The following is a 21,679-nucleotide window of genomic DNA, read 5'->3' as shown; positions in this document are numbered from 1 at the left end:
AGACTGAGCTGTTTCACTTCCTTGCGGAAAAGATGTGTGAAGCACAGACGACAAGCACAGTCATTGTCACAAAAGGAGAAGATGCCATTAGCAACACAAGGAAGTCACTGGATGCTGTGTCTCCATGTTGTCATGAAGAAGCTGACACACGAATATTTGTACACGCCAGGGATGCAACGACGGATGGTAGCAAGTCCATTATCATTAAGGCTAATGACACGGACGTACTAGTCATAGCAATATCTGTACTGCCATCCTTACAGGAACTAGGTCTTGAGAACATGTGGATTGCCTTTGGCCAAGGAGCCAAGGCGTGATGGATTCCAGTCCATGAGGTAGTTTCTGAAATAGGGCTTGAGAAAGCTTGAGGGATCCCATACTTCCATGCGTTCACTGGATGTGACGTCGTGTCTGCCTTCTGCGGTAAAGGGAAGAAAACTGCATGGCAGACTTGGAACGTCTTTGATGTTTCTGAAACATTCACAAATCTCAGCCAGCATCCAACATTGATTCGTGATCTTGACTTTTTTATTTTTTTATTTTTTCAAAATTTGGATTTTCAAATGGCCAATCAGGCTGATTTGATTAGAATCCCCTGGAGAACAAATGTGCCAAATTTGATGCTTGTATCATCATTTGCATGATTCCTCTCAAAAATTGCTCTTATCTGCCCCACTATGTGGAACCAATTCCTGTCTCTTCAATCTCATTCTTCCCTCCATGGTTTCAAGACAGCTGTTCACCACAATCTCAAGTCATCCAAACATACACATTACACAACCATGATCTTTTCTACCCCCATTAACCCGCCCCCAAGCCCACCTCTTTCTCGGTTTCCAGTTTTTCCTTCCATTTCTGTGATGAGTTTGCTGCTGTCTCCATATTGTTCACCCCATGTGTCCTCCCCTCGCTCTCGTTCTTCCTCACATTCCTTATCCCTCTAAATCTTACTCCATTTTGTTGCTCAATTGTGCTGTTAGCATGTTCCCCCACTCCCTCTTCCGACTGTTCTTTACATTCCATTACGTCCTTATCAGTTCTGTGTTAAAAGTCCTCCATAAGCCTCGATTGTGTCAACAAAACAAGGATGTTCAGTGATAAAGTCCAGCTTGCTCATGTGGACCACGATATAATGACAAATTCGCAATTTAAATTTTTTAACGTAAATAAAGCAACAATGTACAGTATTTATAAAATACTTGCAGAGCATACCCATCGCTTCGCTGACGGACCAATTATTCGTCGTATTTGCCAAAACTTTTGGGTGAGAAGGAGAAGGAAGACAAATTTACCCATACATTGAGTGCTTTAACCCCTCACCCTTACCCCCACCCCAACCATCCCACCCCTGCCCCCACTCCCCCCTCCCTTTGCCCCCCCCCAATTCGTCCTGATGTCCCTTCCTGCTAGAAATGTCTCACACACGATGACAAACTTTGACAGGCCTCTCTGGTTTTTTTTTTTGGGGGGGGGGGAAAAGGAAGAACAAATTTACCCGTGTGAAGAGTGCTTTCACTACAATGTTGCCTAATTTAAATATAAAAAAAAGGAAATTGCCAGCACCACTTGGGAACTTTTGGGACTTTTAGGTCCTCTGGAAACTTTTGGGACTTTAGGGTCCTTGGAGACTATTGGATCCTCAGGAACTTTTGGGACCTCGGGGTCTTTTGGGACTTCTGCATGCTTTGGGTCTTCTGGGACTTTTGGGTGCTTGGGAACTTTTGGGACGTTTGTCTGGGACTTTTGGGAACTTTTTGGACTTTAGGGTCCTTGGGGACTTTTGGATCCTCAGGAACTTTTGAGACCTTTGGGACCTCGGGGTATTTTGGGACTTCTGGATGCTTTGGGTCTTCTGGGTCCTCGGGGTATTTTAGGTTCTCGGGGTGTTTTGGATCCTCGGGGTCTTCAGGAATCTTAAAGGGTTTTCAAAGGTCGAAGGGGTCTCAGCAGTCTGAACGGTCGAAAAGTCGAAAAGTACATTCCAATTGTACATAATTAATGGACATACGTGTGTGAAGTCAGGGTGCAATTGACGTTCAAACAGTAATAAATAAACATGTAGTCACATGGCTTCATGAATGGATTGACCATGTTTTTTGTTTTTCCTTAAAAACATTAATATATATTTGTAATTGTGCAAGAAGACAAATGTGATTAAGTAACATTGTAGCTCGAGGAAATTTGGAAATTGTCATACCGTCTGCCACCACCACTAGGTGGCACTACACGGAACACATTTACATAGAGAACTTACGCCCCCACCGCTGCCCCCCACAACCCCACGCGAGGCTACCGCTACATAGCCCATGCTACCCCCAACACAAAGTTGTATTTGTACCTTAAAAGATGTGGCAGAGAGAGAGAGAGAGAGAGAGAGAGAGAGAGAGAGAGAGAGAGAGAGAGAGAGAGAGAGAGAGAGAGAGAGAGAGAGAGAGAGAGAGAGAGAGAGAATTATACTGAAAAAAATATATATATATATATATATAAATTGCCATGGACCCGGGGGGCCGATGACCACTCCTGTTCAGTCTGAAGGACCTCACCTCAGTCCGTTGCACCTGATCTTGTTGCGAACTGGTAGTAAAGATTAGCCGAGTTTCCTTCATGACCTCAATCGCCATAAGTCTCATGCATGTCGCCCAAGTAAAGATTTGTCACCTTAGCCATTATCAGCATTTACACCGAGTTTCATTGGGGATACACGTGAGCCCGAAGAACAAGGGTCAAACGAGTTCTACAAAAGACAGAAAAACTGGCGAATAAATCTCGAAACTCAGGTGTACAAAAAGTTATAGCCTGACGTTCTCAGCAACCTGGGAAGAATGGAATGCACAGCAAAGGGGCATTCGGGTTGTGATTCCATGAAAACGTGACATTGATCATACATGGGAATCCGAATACAGGTGAACAAACACCGCACCAAGCCCGAAGAGAAAAGGAAAGGTTGGCATATGCCACAATGATTTCCAATGATATTTTATCACCTTTCAAACAAATCACCTTAAACTTTCCCCCTTCAAGACGTCTATGACTCCCAAGTAGATCTCCCTGGTTACTCCCTCCTTCGGTATGACAGACCTGAGCCTCGTCCTGGTGGAGGTGTTGCTCTCTTTATCAAAGACTCTATTCCTCACTCTCCATGCACTGCCCTCACTCCCCCACACCCCCAGGAATACCTGCAGCTATGGCTTCCCCTCCACTCCCACCTCGTGTTTATATATTTTCTGTACTGTCCACCAAACAGTGATGACTCCACTTACACCTCACTATCCAAAAACAGGGACCAACTCCTATCCTCTCATCCGAACTCTCTCTTCCTCATATGTGGTGACTTCAATTGTCATCATGCCAGTTAGCTGGGTGTGGGTACCTCTCTCACCTGTCATGGCACTTCAGCAAAAGACCTCTGCGACTCATTGGGACTGACTCAATCGGTCAATTTCCAGACCCGGATCTCAACCAACGGTACTCCATCTCTTATGGATCTGATTTTGACAAATTTCCCTGAAAATATCTGCTGTTCTTCCGCCGCTCCAATCGGTTCTTCTGACCACGTGCTTGTCAAAGTGGAAATCTCTCTGGCTGTTATCAGAGAACCACCTCAGCGCCGTCACTCAGGCCAGCTGGCAGTGTCTCCAAGCAGCCATCAAACTTCTAAACTGATCTCCCATCGTTACTTTCTCCAACATCAACTCATCCTGGGAATTCTTTCAAAGAAACTTGCTCTCTCTCATGCATAGATTTATCCCCTCTCGTGTTCAGTTGTCCTACCCTTCCTCCCGCCCATGGTTCACTGAAGGTTGCGGTGAGGCAGTAGTCCTGAAACAACTTGCATTTGCCTCATGGAAAGCAAACCCAACTGAGGGTAATCTCAGTTCCTTCCATAAAGCTCAGAACAAGTGTGTATCTATCCTCAGGAGAGCCAGAAAACAACATCTTTCTAAGCTCAAGTCTAAACTCTCAAACCTCTCTGCCTCCTCCAAATCCTGGTGGCATCTAATCAAATCTGCTTCTGGTGTATGTTACCCCTCCATCCCCTCCCAAACCTCAAATGGCCGCACTGCTGATACCGCACATGAAAAGGCCAAATGCCTTAACTCGGTGTTTGTATCAAAATCTTGTGTCCGAAACTCATCACTTTCTGTAACCACCTTACCCAGTCGCACCCAACTGTCCCTGGACTCTGTGTCCTTTTCTTCTGACAAAGTGGAGAGCTTGCTGTTCATCGCTTCAGACATTAAATCGAATCCATCATTGCTTCAGACATTAAATCCTTCCTCTTCTCCAATGGCTTGATTTCCAATCATCAATTTGGTTTCAGACAAGGTCACTCTACCCTGCATATGCTGCTTCTGCTCTCCCAACAATGGATGAAGGTCCTCAATTCCGGATATGAAAGCAGAGCCATGTCCTGAGACATATTGCATGCTTTTGACACGGTCTGGCACCCTGCCCTGCTCACCAAACTCTCTTCCTATGGTATCCAAGGCCATCTCCACTCATGGCTCGCAGACTTCCTTTCCTGTCGCAGTCAACCTATGGCGCTAAATGGAGTTCTTTCATCCACTCTTCCTGTCCAGGCTGGAGTTCCTCAAGGCAGCGTTCTGGGCCCTTTTCTTTTTCTGGTTTTCATCAATGATCTCTCCGACTCTCTGGAAAATCATCTTTATCTCTTTGCTGATGACTCCACCCTCTGCCGTACCATCTGTCATCCCTCACACCAGCAAGCAGTAGCTTCTTCGCTCTCTACAGATCTGGGTAAAATCACAAACTGGTCCAACAGGTGGAACATGTCTTTCAATCCTGACAAATCCCATACTCTCACTATGTCTCTCTAAAACGACCGTTTGGAACCCCCCCTGTCCCCCCCCCAACCCCACATCGACTTTCTCAACAATCCTCTGGAAGAAGTCCTTTCTTTCAAGCTTCTGGGTCTCACTATCTGCCATGATTTTTCCCGGGAAAGCTACATTTACAACCTGGCCTCCAAAGCCGGTGTTGACTGGGAATCCTCCATCGTGCAGTCCTTCCTCAGCCCACCTGAGCTCCTGACCACATACAAAGCTTTCATCCACAACCTTATGGAGTCCTGCTCTCCCCCTCTGGGCTGGTGCTCCTGCCTCTCACCTTTCTCAGGTTCATACTGTGGAAATCAAGGCATTTTGGATCATTGGTATCACCCGTGATGAGGCTGCCTTTGGGCCTCTCACTCTCTCACTGCAGGCAGGTCGGTGGTCTTTCTGTCTTCTACCATCTCCTCTCTGGTCTTGCCCCCCCCCTGCTCTGTCTGCAATTTGTCCCCACCATATTTCCGCAGGACGTTCAAGGTCCGCCAACAACCCCCTTCTGGTAAAACTACCAAAATCACGAATCACTGCTCGCCTTCACTCTTTCATTCCTCTTTTTCCCCACCTTTGGAATAAACTCCCTCACTCTGTTCAATCCCATTCTTCCCTCCAGGCCTTCAAAACAGCTGTTCACCACCATCTCTTATCTTCCCCCATCCAAAACCTCGATCTTTTCTACCCCCGTTAATCCACCCCAAACCAACCTCCTTCAAATTCTCTGCTTTCCTTCCTGAAAGTCTCTGGAATGTTCATCTTGTATACCCCGTGTTCCCCACCTCATCCCTCTCCCTTCCACAGATCTAATGTCTCTGTTCCCCAATGTGTTGTCCTTCACTCTCCCGCCCCTCTTGTCTCATGCCCCCTTGCTGTGCGTTGTGTGTTAGCTCTCATACGAGTCTCGACAAGGTATAGAAAAAAAACCATAATAATAATAATAATAATGATAATAACAGTAATAATAATAATAATTTGCTCCTGAAGTGATTTGGGGTTGATTAGGCAAAGGGTTTGAATACTTATGCAAATGAGAATCATCTGGTTTTCCATGTTAATCGAACTTATTCGCATTTCATCGACATCTTTTTTTTACTTTGTCTTACTTTGTCACTTTGGAGTAGCTTGTGAAGACTATATATTAAGTTTGATTTGAAAGCATCATGAAATAATCTCAGGTGGTATCAAAATGTGAAAACCTTGGAGGGAGGTGAATACCTTTGCAGGCCACTGTATATGGACGTATAGATGCAGTCCCTTCAGAAATTCCACAAAGAGAGGGAGGCTGCTTCCAGTGATGCCATACGATATGAAGAAGCTTCTGTTTGCGAAGAAGGAGGTGAGGAGTTGTATTTCGTTGTCTCACAGTTTGTGTGGAGTCCTTGACTGAGTGATTGTTGAGATTCGGCAAGGAGAGCGGGCAAGTTGAGACTCTCAGGAACTGAGCACCACAACCAGCCCCGGAGACGCAGCGCACACCTTCAAGATGAGGGTCCACTTCAGGAGCAACAACAACCAGTGTAATTGTGCGGGAAGGGTGCACCTGGCAGAAACACACAGTCACCATAACCTCTTTGAACCAATTGGGGCTAAGGCTCAATGTGGGACACAGTCTGAAAGAAACAAACTTTTGGATTATGAACCCCTCTCTAACAACACCCGCTCACCACATCCACAACCATGACCATGACCATGACCAGAGAGCTAGGTGTACCAGCAGTCAGTCCACTTGGACTGCTCTCTCCACAGTGCACCTCAAACAGCCTTCATATACTTTCCCAACATCCTCTCTGGTTTCCTCTCCACCTCGATCGAAGCAGTGGGGCCTCTGTGGTGGTGGACCATAAAGCTTTGAGCCTTTGACAGCAATCAACCACGCCACGCCCTCCCTTCACACCTCAGGCCCTGTGTGCCTCTCCAGCCGGATACCCAGAAGATAAAATCATTGTTGGCGGTCTCTGCCCTCCCACCCCTCAGAATCAGGCTTCTGGAAGTGTTTATTTAATTAAATTAATAATTTGGCGGTCCTCACAGATTGGATCACAAATTACGTAAACAACGTTTAAAACACCACGATTCTGCTGTTGAAAGAAGAAGAAAAAAAAAGAACAAGTACATTTGAGCTCAACACAGAACAAGATGTTTTTCAAAAAAAACAAAACTATCGATACGAACATGGCAAATACCATGCGTACTCTAATCTGGAGGTACTTCTACCCAGCTCCAACTCGTTTAACGTAAAATATTAAAACAAAGGTTTACACACAATGTTCGATAAAAAAAATTAGGACGCGATCGATGGCGCTAACAAAAGCTGAAAAGAAACGAAAAAAAGCGAAACCGCACGTTTCCTCAGGTATGCAGCCGCCACCCTGAGGTAAATGACCGTGAAGCATCTTCGGCGTATCAGAAGAGGAAGAAGCGTTTTGATGGGCGTGTCGGTCGCGTCTCCTTGACTTGGATAAAGTCTACGTCTCGTCATCGTTACACAAGGAATACAAAGTTATGTATACGTATCGGTGCTGTGTGTCGATTTAAGAAAAAAACTGTTCCGTTTGAATGTGACCGGTGCTGGACCTGGACCACCTCACGGAACACCGCACGGTATGGATGAGCCCCAGGTTCGTGAAAACCGAATCACCGGCTTCAACCTGGAGCCCGCGGATGTCGTCAGCGAAACCCGCGTGTACAAGCGACGTTGGGGAATCCTGGCCCTTTTCTGCCTCCATTCCATGAGCAACTCCTTTCAGTGGATCGAGTTTTCAATCCTGAACGACGTGTTCACGCGTTTCTACAGCGTCTCGTCGTCGGACATCGACTGGTTGGCGATGACCTACATGATCACCTACTTGCTTCTGATCGTGCCCGTCACTTGGATCCTCTCACATCGGGGTCTTCGATTTATGGCGCTCGTCGCCAACGTCCTCAACTTTCTGGGAGCCTGGATCAAAGCCCTGGGGGTTCGACCCGACCTTTTCTGGGTCGCGGTGCTCGGGCAGACCCTGTGCGGCATTGCTCAGGTGTTCATCCTGAGCATGCCCTCGTTAATTGCCGCCGTGTGGTTCGGCCCCACAGAGGTCTCCACCGCCTGTGCTATTGGTGTCTTTGGTAATCAGGTTCGTACCCGTGGAGAAGCTTCGATAAGTACGCTCATTTGTAAGTGGATGGTGAGGATCTCAAGAGGACCACTGATCACAAACGCTCGAGCTAAGATGGTATTCATTTTAATTATTAACTCCAGCAGCGAAGGTGAACCGAGGTTATATTTGAACCACTAATACTAATGTGTCTGTTTGTCTGAGCAGGATATCTCGAAAGGTCGTGGATGGATTCGTACGAAATTTGGCGGACGGGTTAGGTGTGCAACCAGGAAGAATTGGTTCCATTTTGGTGAAGATCCGCATCCGGATACTGGAATTTTTTCAGTGCTTCTTCACCATTGAAAGATGGGGCCGGAAAAGATATTTTAGCACGACATCTCAAAAAGCTGTGGATGGATTATGAGAAAAACTCGTTGAGTTGGGTAGGTGACAAGAACCAAGTTGATGAGATTTTGGTGTGTAACAAGGACGAATGGTCTGAATGCAGATCAGGCCTATCGGTGAGATACAAACAAAAGGTAAACTTGGTAATCTTGGCGGAGGTATGTGCTCCACCGAGTGCCATTCTAGTTTTTAACGTTTCCAACTATTCGGGTAAACCGAGGTCACAATGTTTCCCTCTGATCGACAAAATTATATTTTCATGGCATCTTCGTGAGTCTATCTCAACATAAATCTTTGAACAACCTCTTACACAGTTATAATACGAGTTCCCTTACATGGAACTTCGACGCCATTAGGCCCATGGAGGCCTGCAGAATGGTTGCCAACAGATAGGTGTTTGTCCATGATCTATCCTTTCTAAATGCTGAGCATCAAGCAAGGAAGCAGCACATACCATTTTAACCACTCTTTTGTTGGTTCGAACCACCAACTTCCCAGACTCAGAGCAGACACTCTAACCATTACGCCATCGAACCTGGTTTCACCTTCATGCAGGACTTTCGTTTCATTGAAACGTTTTCACAAGTGGGAGAGAACCCCCTATCCTCTCACTCCTTATCCCCTCCCTCCCCCAACCCCATCACCCCTCTCCACTTCAGTAGGTCCCTCCTTGTGTACCTAATGGTCAGGTGTGCACCAATTTGAACGTCGATTCATCTCACAGATCTTATTTGTAGACCATTAAGGACTGCTTTCCCGTTTCATCACTCTATTTTTTGGCCCTTGAGGTTCAAGTCCAACTTCAAAACAACTCTTACTTGGAGGAATCCACACTTTTGAGTGTTAAAACTACACGGCAACCTGTGATTCAAGAGATTCAGGCTGACTGTTATACTCGGTATTGAACCTTCACACTAAATGGGCACTTCAATGTTCAATCGAGTTTGTTGAGGGGATATGTTTGTTGTAAGAATTGATTGTCTCACAAATGCAGCTGGATTTACCTCCCTTGTCTTTCCATTGTTCGTGCAGAGTGGATTCTCTCCATGAGTTGAGCTGGCAAGTCTGCTGGGGAGATCACCTCTTGTACCCCTCCCCCTTCCCCACCTTGCCAACTCAATTCCTGAGGGGATGGGGGGAATATCTCTCTCTCTCTCTCTCTCTCTCTCTCTCTCTCTCTCTCTCTCTCTCTCTCTCTCTCTCTCTCTCTCGCTGTCTCTCTCTCTCTCTCTCGCTGTCTCTCTCTCTCTCTCTCTCTCTCTGTCGCTGTCGCTGTCGCTGTCGCTGTCGCTGTCGCTGTCGCTGTCGCTGTCGCTGTCGCTGTCGCTGTCGCTGTCGCTGTCGCTGTCGCTGTCGCTGTCGCTGTCGCTGTCGCTGTCGCTGTCGCTGTCGCTGTCGCTGTCTCTCTCTCGCTCTCGCTCTCGCTCTCGCTCTCTCGCTCTCTCGCTCTCTCGCTCTCTCGCTCTCTCGCTCTCTCGCTCTCTCGCTCTCTCGCTCTCTCTCTCTCTCTGTCTCTCTCTCTCTGTCTCTCTCTCTCTGTCTCTCTCTCTCTGTCTCTCTCTCTCTCTCTGTCTCTCTCTGTCTCTCTCTCTCTCTCGTGCAGCCTGTGGCTGCTGGTTGCATCATTGGTTGGGACGTGCCTATGCCGCTGATGCAGTGTCCCCCTTACCCGTACACTGGTGCTCATTTTGCCGACCTCGGAAGGATGACGGGCTGAGTCAACCTCCTGGTGTATTTTAATTCAGCGGCCAACGGGGATTGAACTCAGGACCCTAGGATCCCAAGCCACCACCCTAACCACAAAGCCAACACCAGGCTGTACCCCACACTAATAACAGCCAGTGAGCCCTAAACACATCTGTCGATCGATTGGGGTGGGGGTGTATACTGGCATTCTAAAGCCAATGTAGGCTGACATACTGTGCGTATCATAATAGCAGCTGACACTGCTTTTAGCAGTGGGTGGGTTTGGCTTTCACAGACTGCAACAATAGCCAAAATTTGAATTTCAAATGTAATCTCTTATTAACAATTCAACTGTAATGTCATCAATACTGCACGGTACTTTAAAAGTGAATTTGTATATTTATATATGTTGCAAAAACTAAAAACTACTGAACTAAAGCCAACCAAATTTGGCAAGTTGCCTAAAAGTACCCCAAGCATGGTTTCTGTCTGAGTACCATATCTGAGGTCGGGGATTCAGGGTGGGGGAAAGACCCCAATTCTCAATATGTAAATGTGTACCGTATCGCGCTACCAGTGGTATCCGGTATTATAAATCATGTTCTCAAATTCGGAAAGCTCAAACGACTTGATAATATGCATTACAGTGATGTTGAAATCTGATTGAGACTAATTTGAAATGTTCAAAATGCTTAGTTTCACTAATTTTGAGGCTCAAAGCAAATTACCCAACACTGAGCAACAAAGCTGAAGTGATTTTTGCTCGTGCTATATTTATAAGCAGCAAGGATGGTTAATAAAGGTGATTTGGTCTGACTTCCAAGCAGATGGAAGAATACCTCAGGCAAATGATTAGGGGGGATGTAGCAGAACATGTGTGAAAAACAACAGGTGGGAGGTTACCATGTAAGTAACCTCCCACCTGAAAATTTCACACTTGCAGGGGCTCAATTTCAACCCTGCACCCCTTAATCATCTGAAAACCAATATCAATTTTTTGGCAGCTTACTCAAATGTGGGAGTGTGGACCAGTACATCACCCAAATAGACCAGTCAGGTTTGCCATGGTAGCCTAATTAGGACAAGGACACACTCCATCAAATGCTCAAAAGTTGTGGGAGCATTCCACAACCCAAAAGACATGACCACAAACTGCCAGAGGACTTTTCTGGTCAAAAATGCTGTTTTCTCTCTTTTATGTATTAATTTGATGCCTGTCGAGGCTCGTGCACTAAACATCCCAGAGCGAGAGAGCGAGAGAGAGACTTGACTTTTGTATCTTTTCATTACACAACAATATAAAATATATATATATATATATATATATATTTATATATATATATATATATATATATATATATATATATATATATATATATATATATTTATATATATATATATATATATATATATATATATATATATATATATACATGTGCCAGTCGGTGAAAAGATACTGTTTAGTTGCAGTACATTAATACTTACATCAATACAATGTAAACAATAAATACTCAAAACTCAATAATACATTCCAAATCAATCAAAAAAAAAAAAAACTACAGGGATATCAAGAAATTGTTCTCATGAACTTTGCAAATCCCCTCATGACACCAAGACTTCTTAAAGTCACATCAACACTCTTTTCCCTTTTAGAAAAACAAAATTCAAGTTTCAGTGTTGCTCTTAAGGTATTGAAAAAAAACATAACATTGCACATCCCAATCGGCTTTCCTTTCAATTTCTCCTTCCTCGATAAATAAATCTCCATTTTTGCTGTGGCTACTAAGAACAAAAATAATGAGTTTACTTGTTCTTTCCACCCGAAAATAAACAATCTTAGTGAGAAGGTAATTTGCATCTTTTTTGCCATATGGTTCTGCCATTGAAATAACGGCACAAGCCTTGTGCAGTCAACATATGCATGGAACAAATCCTCTGTACAAATACAGAAATGGCAGCACCTGGATATGGTAGAAAAATGACAACTTATTCGAAGGAATGACCCAATGTGCTAGTAGCCACTGTAAATCTCGTCCTTTTAGCAACCAGATTACGATAGAATGAGTTCCATATAGGCTCAGATGGGAGTGCTTCCAGCATTAGTCTTTTCCACCTGGCCACTCCATTCAATGGAGAGTCCTCGAGTAGGACTCGAGTAGACAGTCTATATTGGTCCTTACTGCTATATTTCTGAAAAATATTTTTTCCTGAGCTAATGGAGGGTAAATCTCTGTGACTCGGTTGTACAATTAACCCAGAAAACCCTAAGTCATTTGTTGTCACAAACCTTTCTCGAGTCCATTTTAGTTCAAGTTGAGAACTTTTTTTCACAATTTCTCTTTGGATTTTGCCGATCATCCCATTTGACCGTATTCTTGTCATTATCTGCTATCTCCGGAACTGTTTTCCACCCCAACCCGGAATCGTGGTGGAGGTGTAGTATTTTGATTTTGCCTGCTGCAATCAAGGTGACGGCTTCTAGGAATTGCAGGAAACAATGGGTTGTAAAATAGGGGTTCTTCGACAACATGTTTGTTGCATAAGTTTCCTGCTGGCGAATAGCCAAAAGGCTCTGCCAAGCATTCAAAAGACTCTGATAAAGTGTTGAAAGATGAGATATATCGACATGCTGGAGTTTGATCAAGCAGAGTTCAAGGTTGTAACCGAGCCCACTTGCTTGCTGCAAGATGTGACGGGCCAGAAGTTGGCTAGGCAGCTGTTCCTCGTGCATTAACATCTGAGTGGAGCACAGCTGAAAAGCCATTATGCAGCTTTTTATGTCGACAAGTCCTTGGCCACCTTCAGCCAAAGGACAGCATATAACATTTGGCTGTAACCAGTGAAACCCACTCCAGAAAAAAACAACCAGTAGCCTTTGAACAGCCTTCAGTAGCACTTCCGGTGGTTGGAGGCAGATAAACTTATGCCACAAAGATGAGGCAACCAGATTATTTACAACTAGAACCCTAGCTCTGTAGGAAAGGTGGGGTAGGGCTCTCTTCCATAGTCCTAATCTTTTTTTAACATGTTCAACCATCCCATCCCAATTTTTAAGGACATAGAGTGGGGATCCCAGGAACACGCATAATATTTTGACTCCCTTTTCCACCCATTTTAACTTTGAAGGCAAATTCACCAGTGGTACTAACCGTATCCCCAGCAGATTGTTTTTAAGACTGGGAACCCATAAAGCTTTACTCTTGTTCCAGTTACAGTTCAACGAAGATGCCAAGCAAAATAGATTTAAACACTTAAATGCAGCAATATCATTCTCATTCTTAATAACCACAGCAACATCATCTGCATAAGCTGAAACAACTAGTGAAAGAATCCCGGTGGATACAGTTACTCCTGAAAGATTTCTCCTCAATAGAATTAGAAGCGGTTCGATAACCAAGGAGAATAATAATCCAGAAACGGGGAACCCTTGCCTCACCCCTCTCTATACCTATATAGGAGAGACGAGCTCATTATTAATTTTAAAAATACTAAACATGTTGCTGTACAGTAAGGATACATAGGCCCTAAAATTGGTACCAAGACCACATGCTTCCAACACATGATGCAAAAGCACATGATCAACACTATCAAATTCCTTTTCTTAGTCAAGGAATATTATCCCAATTTTTTTTTTCCATGGAATCACACTCCAGCAAATCTCTGATCAAAAAAATGACCATACATTGATCTGTTCAGGATACAGTAGTTCTGATCAGAGTGTATGTTCTGGTGTATGTTCTGTTTCTGGTGTATGTTCCCCCTCCATCCCCTCCCTTACCTCAAATGGCCGCACTGCTGATTCCACACGTGATAAAGCTGAATGTCTAAACTCGGTGTTTGCAGCTAAATCTTGTGTCCCAAACCCATCACTATCTCTACCCACTTTACCCAGTCGCACCCAACTGTCCCTGGACTCTGTATCCTTTTCTCCTGACAAGGTGGAGAGCTTGCTTTCAAACCTCGAGTCAGATTCTGCAACCGGTCCAGACGGCATCAGCCCACGTGTCCTCAAAGCCTGCTCTTCTGCTCTTGCTCACCCTCTCTCTGTTCTATTCACCCTCTCATTTTCCCAAGGTCATCTGCCATCTGCTTGGAAATCTGCTAACATCACTGCCCTGCATAAAAAGGTGCAAAAACAGATCCCTGTAACTACAGACCAATCAGCCTTCTCCCAATCATCAGCAAGGTTATGGAATCCATCATTGCTTCAGACATGAAATCCTTCCTCTTCTCCAATGGCTTGATTTCCAATCATCAATTTGGTTTCAGACCAGGTCACTCTACCCTGGATATGCTGCTACTGCTCTCCCATCAATGGATGGAGGTCCTCAATGCCTGACAGGAAATCCGAGCCGTATCCCTGGACATATCACGTGCTTTTGACACAGTCTGGCACCCTGCCCTACTCACCAAACTCTCTTCCCATGGTATTCAAGGCCATCTCCACTCATGGCTCGCAGACTTCCTCTCCTGTCGCAGTCAACGTGTGGCCCTAAATGGAGTTCTTTCATCCCCTTTTCCTGTGCAGGCTGGAGTTCCTCAAGGTAGCGTTCTGGGCCCTGTTCTTTTTCTGGTTTTCATCAATGATCTCTCGGACTCTCTGGAAAATCCTCTATTTCTCTTTGCCGATGACTCCACCCTCTGCCGTACCATCTGTCATCCCTCAGACCGGCAAGCAGCAGCTTCTTCGCTCACTGCAGATCTGGATAAAATCACAAACTGGTCCAACACGTGGAACATGTCTTTCAATCCACACAAATCTCACACTCTCACTATGTCTCTTCGAAAGGACCGTTTACAAAACCCCCCCATCCACTTTCTCAACAATCCTCTGGAAGAAGTCTTTTCTTTCAAGCTTCTGGGTCTCACTATCTGCCATGACCTTTCCTGGGAAAGTCACATTTCCAACCTTGCCTCAAAAGCCAGTCGCCGACTGGGAATCCTCCGTCGTGCAAAGTCCTTCCTCGGCCCTCTTGAGCTCCTGACTACTTACAAAGCTTTTGTCCGTAGCCTGATGGAGTACTGCTCTCCCCTCTGGGCTGGTGCTCCTGCCTCCCACCTTTCTCGACTTCACGCTGTCGAAACCAGGGCTTTTAAGATCATTGGCATCTCCCGCAATGAAGCTGAGTCTTTGAGCCTCTCACTCAATCACCGCAGGTTGGTCGGTGGTCTTTCTGTCTTCTACCGACTCCTCTCCAGCCTTGCCCCCCCTGCTCTCTCTGCGATTTGTCCCAACCACATTTCCACAGGGCGCTCAAGGTCCGCCAACAACCCCCTTCTGGTAAAACTACCAAAATCACGAATCACTGCTCATCTTCACTCTTTCATTCCTCTTTTTTCCCGCCTTTGGAATAAACTTCCTCACTCTATTCTTTCCCATTCTTCCCTCCTGGGAAGGGAAGAGTGGACGAGATCACCAATTTCCGTCTTCAACCGACTGGCCAACACTTTTGTAGTCCATACATAATACCGAGACCGATCACCAGTTCTTCATCTGCCATAAGTCTCCAGTCTTTGGTAGAAGAGACACCACCGCTGTTCTAAAACTTAGAGGCAGTTCTCCATTTACCAAAGATGATTCCAGGACATTCAATAACTCATGGCCCAAAAGGTCCCAAAAAGCCAAGAAAAACTCTGCCGGTAAGCTGTCAATTCCAGGCGCTTTCTCCGAATTCAATCCAGCAAGGGCCTGCGTTAGCTCAGGCAATGTGATTGGTGAGTCCAAGCTCAGGTGCGTGAGAAGTTAAAAGTTCCAGAGTTTGCTCACAAACAGTGTTTTGCATAAATTTTTGAAAAATAATCTCTAATGCACAACCATACATCACTGGAGTTAACAACCATGTTTCCTCTTGAGTCTAGCAGAGAAAAAATGGTCTTTTGTGATTTGACAAAATCCATTTGTTTAAAGGATTTGCTGGGAGTATCTAAAACCTTTATGTTGTTTATCCTTAATCTGATTAACATCCCTGCTGCTTTCTCTTGTGTCGGTTCTCTCAATTGGGTCCTCTTTTCAACTAATATCCTTTGGTCTCTCCTGTTTCCATATCTGGCCACTTTACTCTAACTGTATGATATTAGCTTCTAATAAAGCCATTGTTGTATTTTTGACATTGATAACATTTGAAACAAAATGCTGACAAAACACTCTAATCTGTGCTTTTGTGTTGTCCCACCACAACTCTAATGAAGAAAAAGAGGCTTTTTTGAGAGTTGGATAGCCCAAAAGGTACAGAAGCCTTTTTTAAACGAAGTATCTTCAAGAAGATTGGTGTTGAATAGTGTAAAATGAAAATTATTGATGACCAGCTCTTGAGAGATGAACCGGCCTTTGATAACCTCTTGGAAGTGGCATGATTCAGGTACGAGCCTCGGTCTGAATAAAAATGCCACACCAGCAGCTGAAGAAGACAAATTACTAAAAAAAAACACTGTCCCTTAAAGAGGTGACACCAATCGTACTCCACATCTTCAGTTATGTGCGTTTCCTGGAGTAAAAGTACATCTATTTGTTTACGATCAAACAAACTTTTCACTTGAACCTGGCGGTTGTGACTTACACCTCCACCATTCATATTTAAGGTTCCAAAAATGATCTTTTTCATGGTTTATCCAAAGGCTTGAGCGGTTGCTGAGAAATTTCAGTCCCGGCTTTTGTAACAACCTTTCGAAGACGATGAAACTGTGACTTTGTTAACTTGAATTCATCAGGCTTCCTAATGATGTCTTTTGCAGCTTGAACAAATGAAATTAAATCAGGAAAATGATCTTTAATGATCACATTTCAGTGTCGATACGTTGCATTCAGAAAAGCAAGAATAAGTTGTGGGGCTATGTGCAACTGATATGATGAAGATTGAGACAACTCAGTCACCTCAGCTTCGTCATTTGATTCTGAAAAATCAGACCTGGCCCCACCTGGGTCAAATATATCAGTCTGACAAGTCACTATTTCAGGTCCTGGCAACTCTGAAGATTTGCCAGAATGTTCCTCAACTTTACTCTGGTACTCAGTATGTTCAACCGGAGCAGTAACCTCGGTTTCTTGCTCTTGAGGGCTGATATTCACTGGCTCAGTTGAATAACCAGGATAATGAGTGGGATTTTGTATCAATGAGGGGTAGTAAGGACTGAAACACCTCCATTTTGCTCGGTCTCAGCAGGAAGTGCTGGTGACGACTTGCTAATGAGCTTACCATCAACATCAGCCTCACCACCTGCTTTACTTGTCAATTTCCAGTGTTGCATAGTAATTCTTGAAAATCATTTTCTTCATCAATCAATCCAAAATCATTCTTCCGAGTATCAATACAGCTTGGAGAACCCTGAGTAACACATTGAGGTGCATCCTCAACTACACATTCTTCATCCAAAACTACCTTTTTTACGGTAGTGTTGGAACTACTAATATCGGATGCTCTTCATTTCTTTGTCACGGCAATGGGATCCTCCTCCATCTCCACACTACAAGCAGCAACAGCCAAACCATTTGGGTTGTCAGTGAGGATTTCATTATCTCCTAAAGCTGAGGTGTTGTCTTCTTTAGGATTAGGAACTGGAGTAAAACCCTGAGTCTTCTTGTGCGAGGAAACAACAGGAAGCATCTGGGTATTAGGAGTTACTCTATTCTCTACTCATGGAACCAGGGTAATATCTTTTTCACAATCAGTGTCGTTATGACCTGCTTCACCACACTTTACACAAGATACTTTTGGACAAAACCTTTTCACATGTCCAAACACTCCACAGTTAAAACATGTTAATGAGGCTGAAGACGCATACATTTGGTACTCATAATTGTTCAAAGTAACTTTAAATGAAATGTTTAGACCAGTGTCGTCACCTCGATCGGGAAGAACCATATAAACCTACCGTCGGAAACTCATAACATGTTTAATCCGTTCATCTCGAGCTCTTAAAGGAATCATCGAGATTTTCAACACAACTGTTTCATATCGTGACAGAATACAAATCAGTTTGTCATTGGTAATAAACGGTGGTACATTTGATACAACAATATATATTCATACTGAAGGACCAATTTTGTGCTCCTCCTAGCGGTCGTATCACGTTTCTCTCGATACTGTGACCTGGACTGAAAGAAAGTTCGTACTTGTAAGAGTGCATCGCACATTGTGGCAATAGTCAAACTTCAACTCTGAAGCAGAATAAACACTTTTCGTTTTACATTCGTTTACATGGTGACGTGTGACGTCACCGCTGAGAGGCGTAAGGACGTCATGACATCATCGGTCATTCGCTGACATCATTATGTCTGTGGTCGACAGACCGTCACTGCTGAGAGGTGTAATTCCACTCCTCGAAAATAGCGTCTGCAATGTAAAACCCTCTTCTGCACATGCTGACTACCTCAGAATGTGAATTTGACACAAAAAAATGTAACAAGAAACATTGTATCTCTATATTAATACTGAAGGACCAATTTTGTGCTCCTCCTAGCGGTCGCATCACGTTTTTCTCAGTACTGTGACCTGAGAAGTTTTGACACGGTGTTTGTTCGTCAAAGTAGACACGTGCACAAATCAGGGGACTTCTTCACAAGGTGTAGTGTACACCAAAAATGTCGTGTACAAGGACGTTTTGTAGGCCTCATTAGGTAAGGCCATGGAGTACATCGACTGGGATCCGGCTCTTACAAGAGCCGCCACTGGTTGTCATATTAGGCTCATGGAACAGAATCCGTCTGTGATGGGGTTTCGGCTAGTTCTCATTGATGGGGTATCCAGTGGCAAAGCCAATATAAAGAGACCAGTCTCTGTTGTTAATCCTGCACGTGCAACATCATGAACAAATTTTTCATTAGACACAAAGACAACAATTTTCTTATTCATTTTTGATGCTGCTCTTACATTTTGATTCCCTATTATTTCCCCACTGATAAAACAATACAATGTCTTGTGTGGCAATTCCTTCAGGTGGAATGCACACCAATGCATGCATGCTTCCTTGTTAAATAATTATCAAACGCCTCAAACCGAGTGTGTGTATCCGCCATATCAGCAGTTTATCTCCCCCTTTTTGGTCGAGCCTTACAAAGCAAGGGGTGGGTCAAACTAAAAAAAAAAGATCACACTAAAAACGAAGGAAAGTGCATTATAAGCAAAGAAAAAAAAAAGGACCAAGCTTACAAGGTCTCATAAAAGCAGGTAGGCCACACCTAAATAGGCCATATATCTCTCTCTCTCTCTCTCTCTCTCTCTCTCTCTCTCTCTCTCTCTCTCTCTCTCTCTCTCTCTCTCTCTCTCTCTCTCTCTCTCTCTCTCTCTCTCTCTCTCTCTCTCTCTCTCTCTCTCTCTCTCTCTCTCTCTCTCTCTCTCTCTCTCTCTCTCTCTGATACAAGGGGTGGAGAAGACACAGACAACCTCCAAAAACATGTTGGGAAGAAAAAGAGGAAAAAGGGAGGTCGAAGGGGGAAGAAAAAAAAAGCACTGAGATCTCACCACAACACAGCAGGAGCCTTCGGTGGCCATGACACCACACCCAGAAACCAAACAACCAGCAGGGGGGGCGAAAGAGAGAGGGAGAGAGAGAGAACATCCAAATGATTACCAATTAAATTGTACCCCACCTGGTCTGGAGTTGAACACTCTCCAGAGCATGCCATCATCTCCATCACCCCCACTGGCCAATCATTCGCTTCTCCCTTTTTCTCATCACTCAGCTGATCAGGTAAGTTTGTGTTCTTGCAAGCTCACCACTTAGAGGCAGATGTAAATGTCCCAACCCAGTTGTCCTCTGTGACCCCAATGACCCTGCTACACTTGGCGACAGTCACCCTGGTCCTCAAAGTTAGTGGTTCGTCAGACAGGTTGAGCAGCCTTACCACCACAATGCTTCTGATGGTGTCCATGAGGGTGCGATCAACCAGTCATTCCCCAGCCTCCTCTGAGCCCCCTGACTTCACCAGCCCAATATGTTCCTTGTGACAGGGTCCCATTGCCCACTTGGCCATCACCACAGCCTTAGCACTGGTTGAGGGGAGCACATTTACAACCTTGGGCACCACAAGCCATCCCAGCTGCACCTCCATCTCACGTTCATCCCCAATCTAACTAATGGCAACCTCTCAGTCCCCAGCCACATGTGTTCCCATCCCATGTCTAGCTGACAGTCATACTCCACAAGGAAGTTGAGTCCTAACAAACATTAGTCACATACTTCTGCCACCCATACCTCCACATCAATTTTGGCTGTCCCAAATTCTATCTTGACAATGCCATGACCCATCATCACCAAACTCCTGTAGCCAATTGGAGGCCATGCCCTTCAAACCAAATTTTGTCCCAGACTCCAACATTTTGGTCTAACCCTAATGGGCTTTGGATGGTTTCACTTGCCCCCATGTCCACCACTGCCTCACAATACTCACCTTCTACTCTACACTGTACCTGCAATTGTCCCAAGCCAGTTTTCCCACAGTTCACTACTGTCACCATTGAGGAACGCTTTCCACCATCCTTAGCAGCTGAGTATGGTCCCATATGTCCAGCTTCCACTAGTTTCCTGAGCCACCAGAAGTGACTGCTGGGCCGACCCTCTGGGGCTCTGCTTTCTCAGGCCTATTTGATCCTTGGAGAGGCCCATTTCTCTGCAGGTCGTATGACCAGTGGGGAGATCTGGGTCTAGGTGGGGCACAGCAGTAATGCTGGGTGTGGCCCCTTCTTCCACACTGGAAATAACTACCCATAAATGGACCCTCCAAAACCCGGATGGAGTACCTCCCTTTCTATTCTCCCCCTGGATTTGACACAGCGTTGCCCAATGGCAGTCCACAACCGCACTGCTGTGATCTCCCCACTGTTGTGATCTCCCCACTGTTGTGATCTCCCCACTGTTGTGATCTCCCCACTGTTGTGAGTCCATGTTCTGTTGCTTCACTCAGGTTTTTTTCTGGCTTTATGCGTTTGGCAGAAAATGCACAGGCTGTAGTCTACAGGTGACGGCCTCTTCAAGCTAATCACGGGATCCATTGTAGCCTGCAAACAAGAATGAATCATTAGTATAGGCCTACACAAGCCCTTAACAACTTAACAGTTAACTTAACAACAGTTGTTCACAAGTAAAATAGATTAGCATTGTGCTGGTATAGTAGTGCCTGTCCCAAGAAAGTGCCCAAAATTGTAAATTTGGCAGCCATTTTGTTTATGCTAATTAGATGGTCAAAAACTCAAAATTCAGCTTGGGAACAGGGCGAGTCGAATTCAGCATACCTTAATTAATGTTAAAAAGTCATGTTCCCAACTTTTACTAAAAAATGCTTTTTGAGCCTTATACAGGGCCCTTTTCGAGAGATACAGTAATTCAAGTCTAACTCCAAAAAATTGCTCATTAGTCTCGCCACAAAAGGGCTGCAAGACTATTGTAATGCCCGTCTCTGTCTGTGTGTATGTATGTGTGTATGTCTGCATCTATACATATATTTTCACTTTTAAAATGGTTTTCTCTGTAAACGCTTGTCTGATCGAGGCAAAACTTTAAACATCGGAGGAATTCCCCATGGAAAATATTGAATTGATAACTCTGTCATCGATCATATGGTATGGCAGCCATATTGGATTAAAGGCAAAAAAAATTGAAAATCATTTTCTCTGAAACCACTGAACAAAAAAAAATTGAAACTTGGTACATGTCATCAACTCCCCACGGGGT

General features: G+C 44.6%; 2 protein-coding genes across 4 annotated transcripts in view; one reads left to right on the top strand and one right to left on the bottom strand.

The window, feature by feature from the left end:
- LOC147020531 (disheveled-associated activator of morphogenesis 2-like) overlaps positions 1-6,380 on the bottom strand; it is a 332,638-nt gene extending 326,258 nt beyond the window's left edge. Inside the window, exon 1 of the mRNA XM_085895960.1 lies at positions 6,060-6,380. The gene's annotated coding sequence lies outside the window, so the exon portion shown is untranslated. The remainder of the gene's footprint in view (positions 1-6,059) is intronic.
- An 873-nt stretch (positions 6,381-7,253) lies between these two features.
- LOC147020528 (choline/ethanolamine transporter flvcr2a-like) overlaps positions 7,254-21,679 on the top strand; it is a 128,986-nt gene continuing 114,560 nt past the window's right edge. For 2 of the 3 annotated variants that reach the window (XM_085895964.1, XM_085895965.1), the window contains exon 1: positions 7,280-7,957. In XM_085895964.1, the coding sequence (XP_085752090.1) occupies positions 7,448-7,957 (510 nt within the window). In that variant the 5' untranslated portion in view covers positions 7,280-7,447. Of the gene's footprint in view, positions 7,958-21,679 lie in introns of all 3 variants that reach the window. The other variant, XM_085895966.1, reaches the window with a different exon arrangement.

The sequence above is a fragment of the Eptatretus burgeri genome, chromosome 9 (genome assembly GCF_056783735.1).
Source record: "Eptatretus burgeri isolate ZD-2024b chromosome 9, Ebu_testis_v1, whole genome shotgun sequence".
NCBI lineage: Eukaryota > Metazoa > Chordata > Myxini > Myxiniformes > Myxinidae > Eptatretus > Eptatretus burgeri.
Note: the sequence above shows the minus strand (reverse complement) of the source record. Positions and strands in the feature narration are given on the sequence as shown.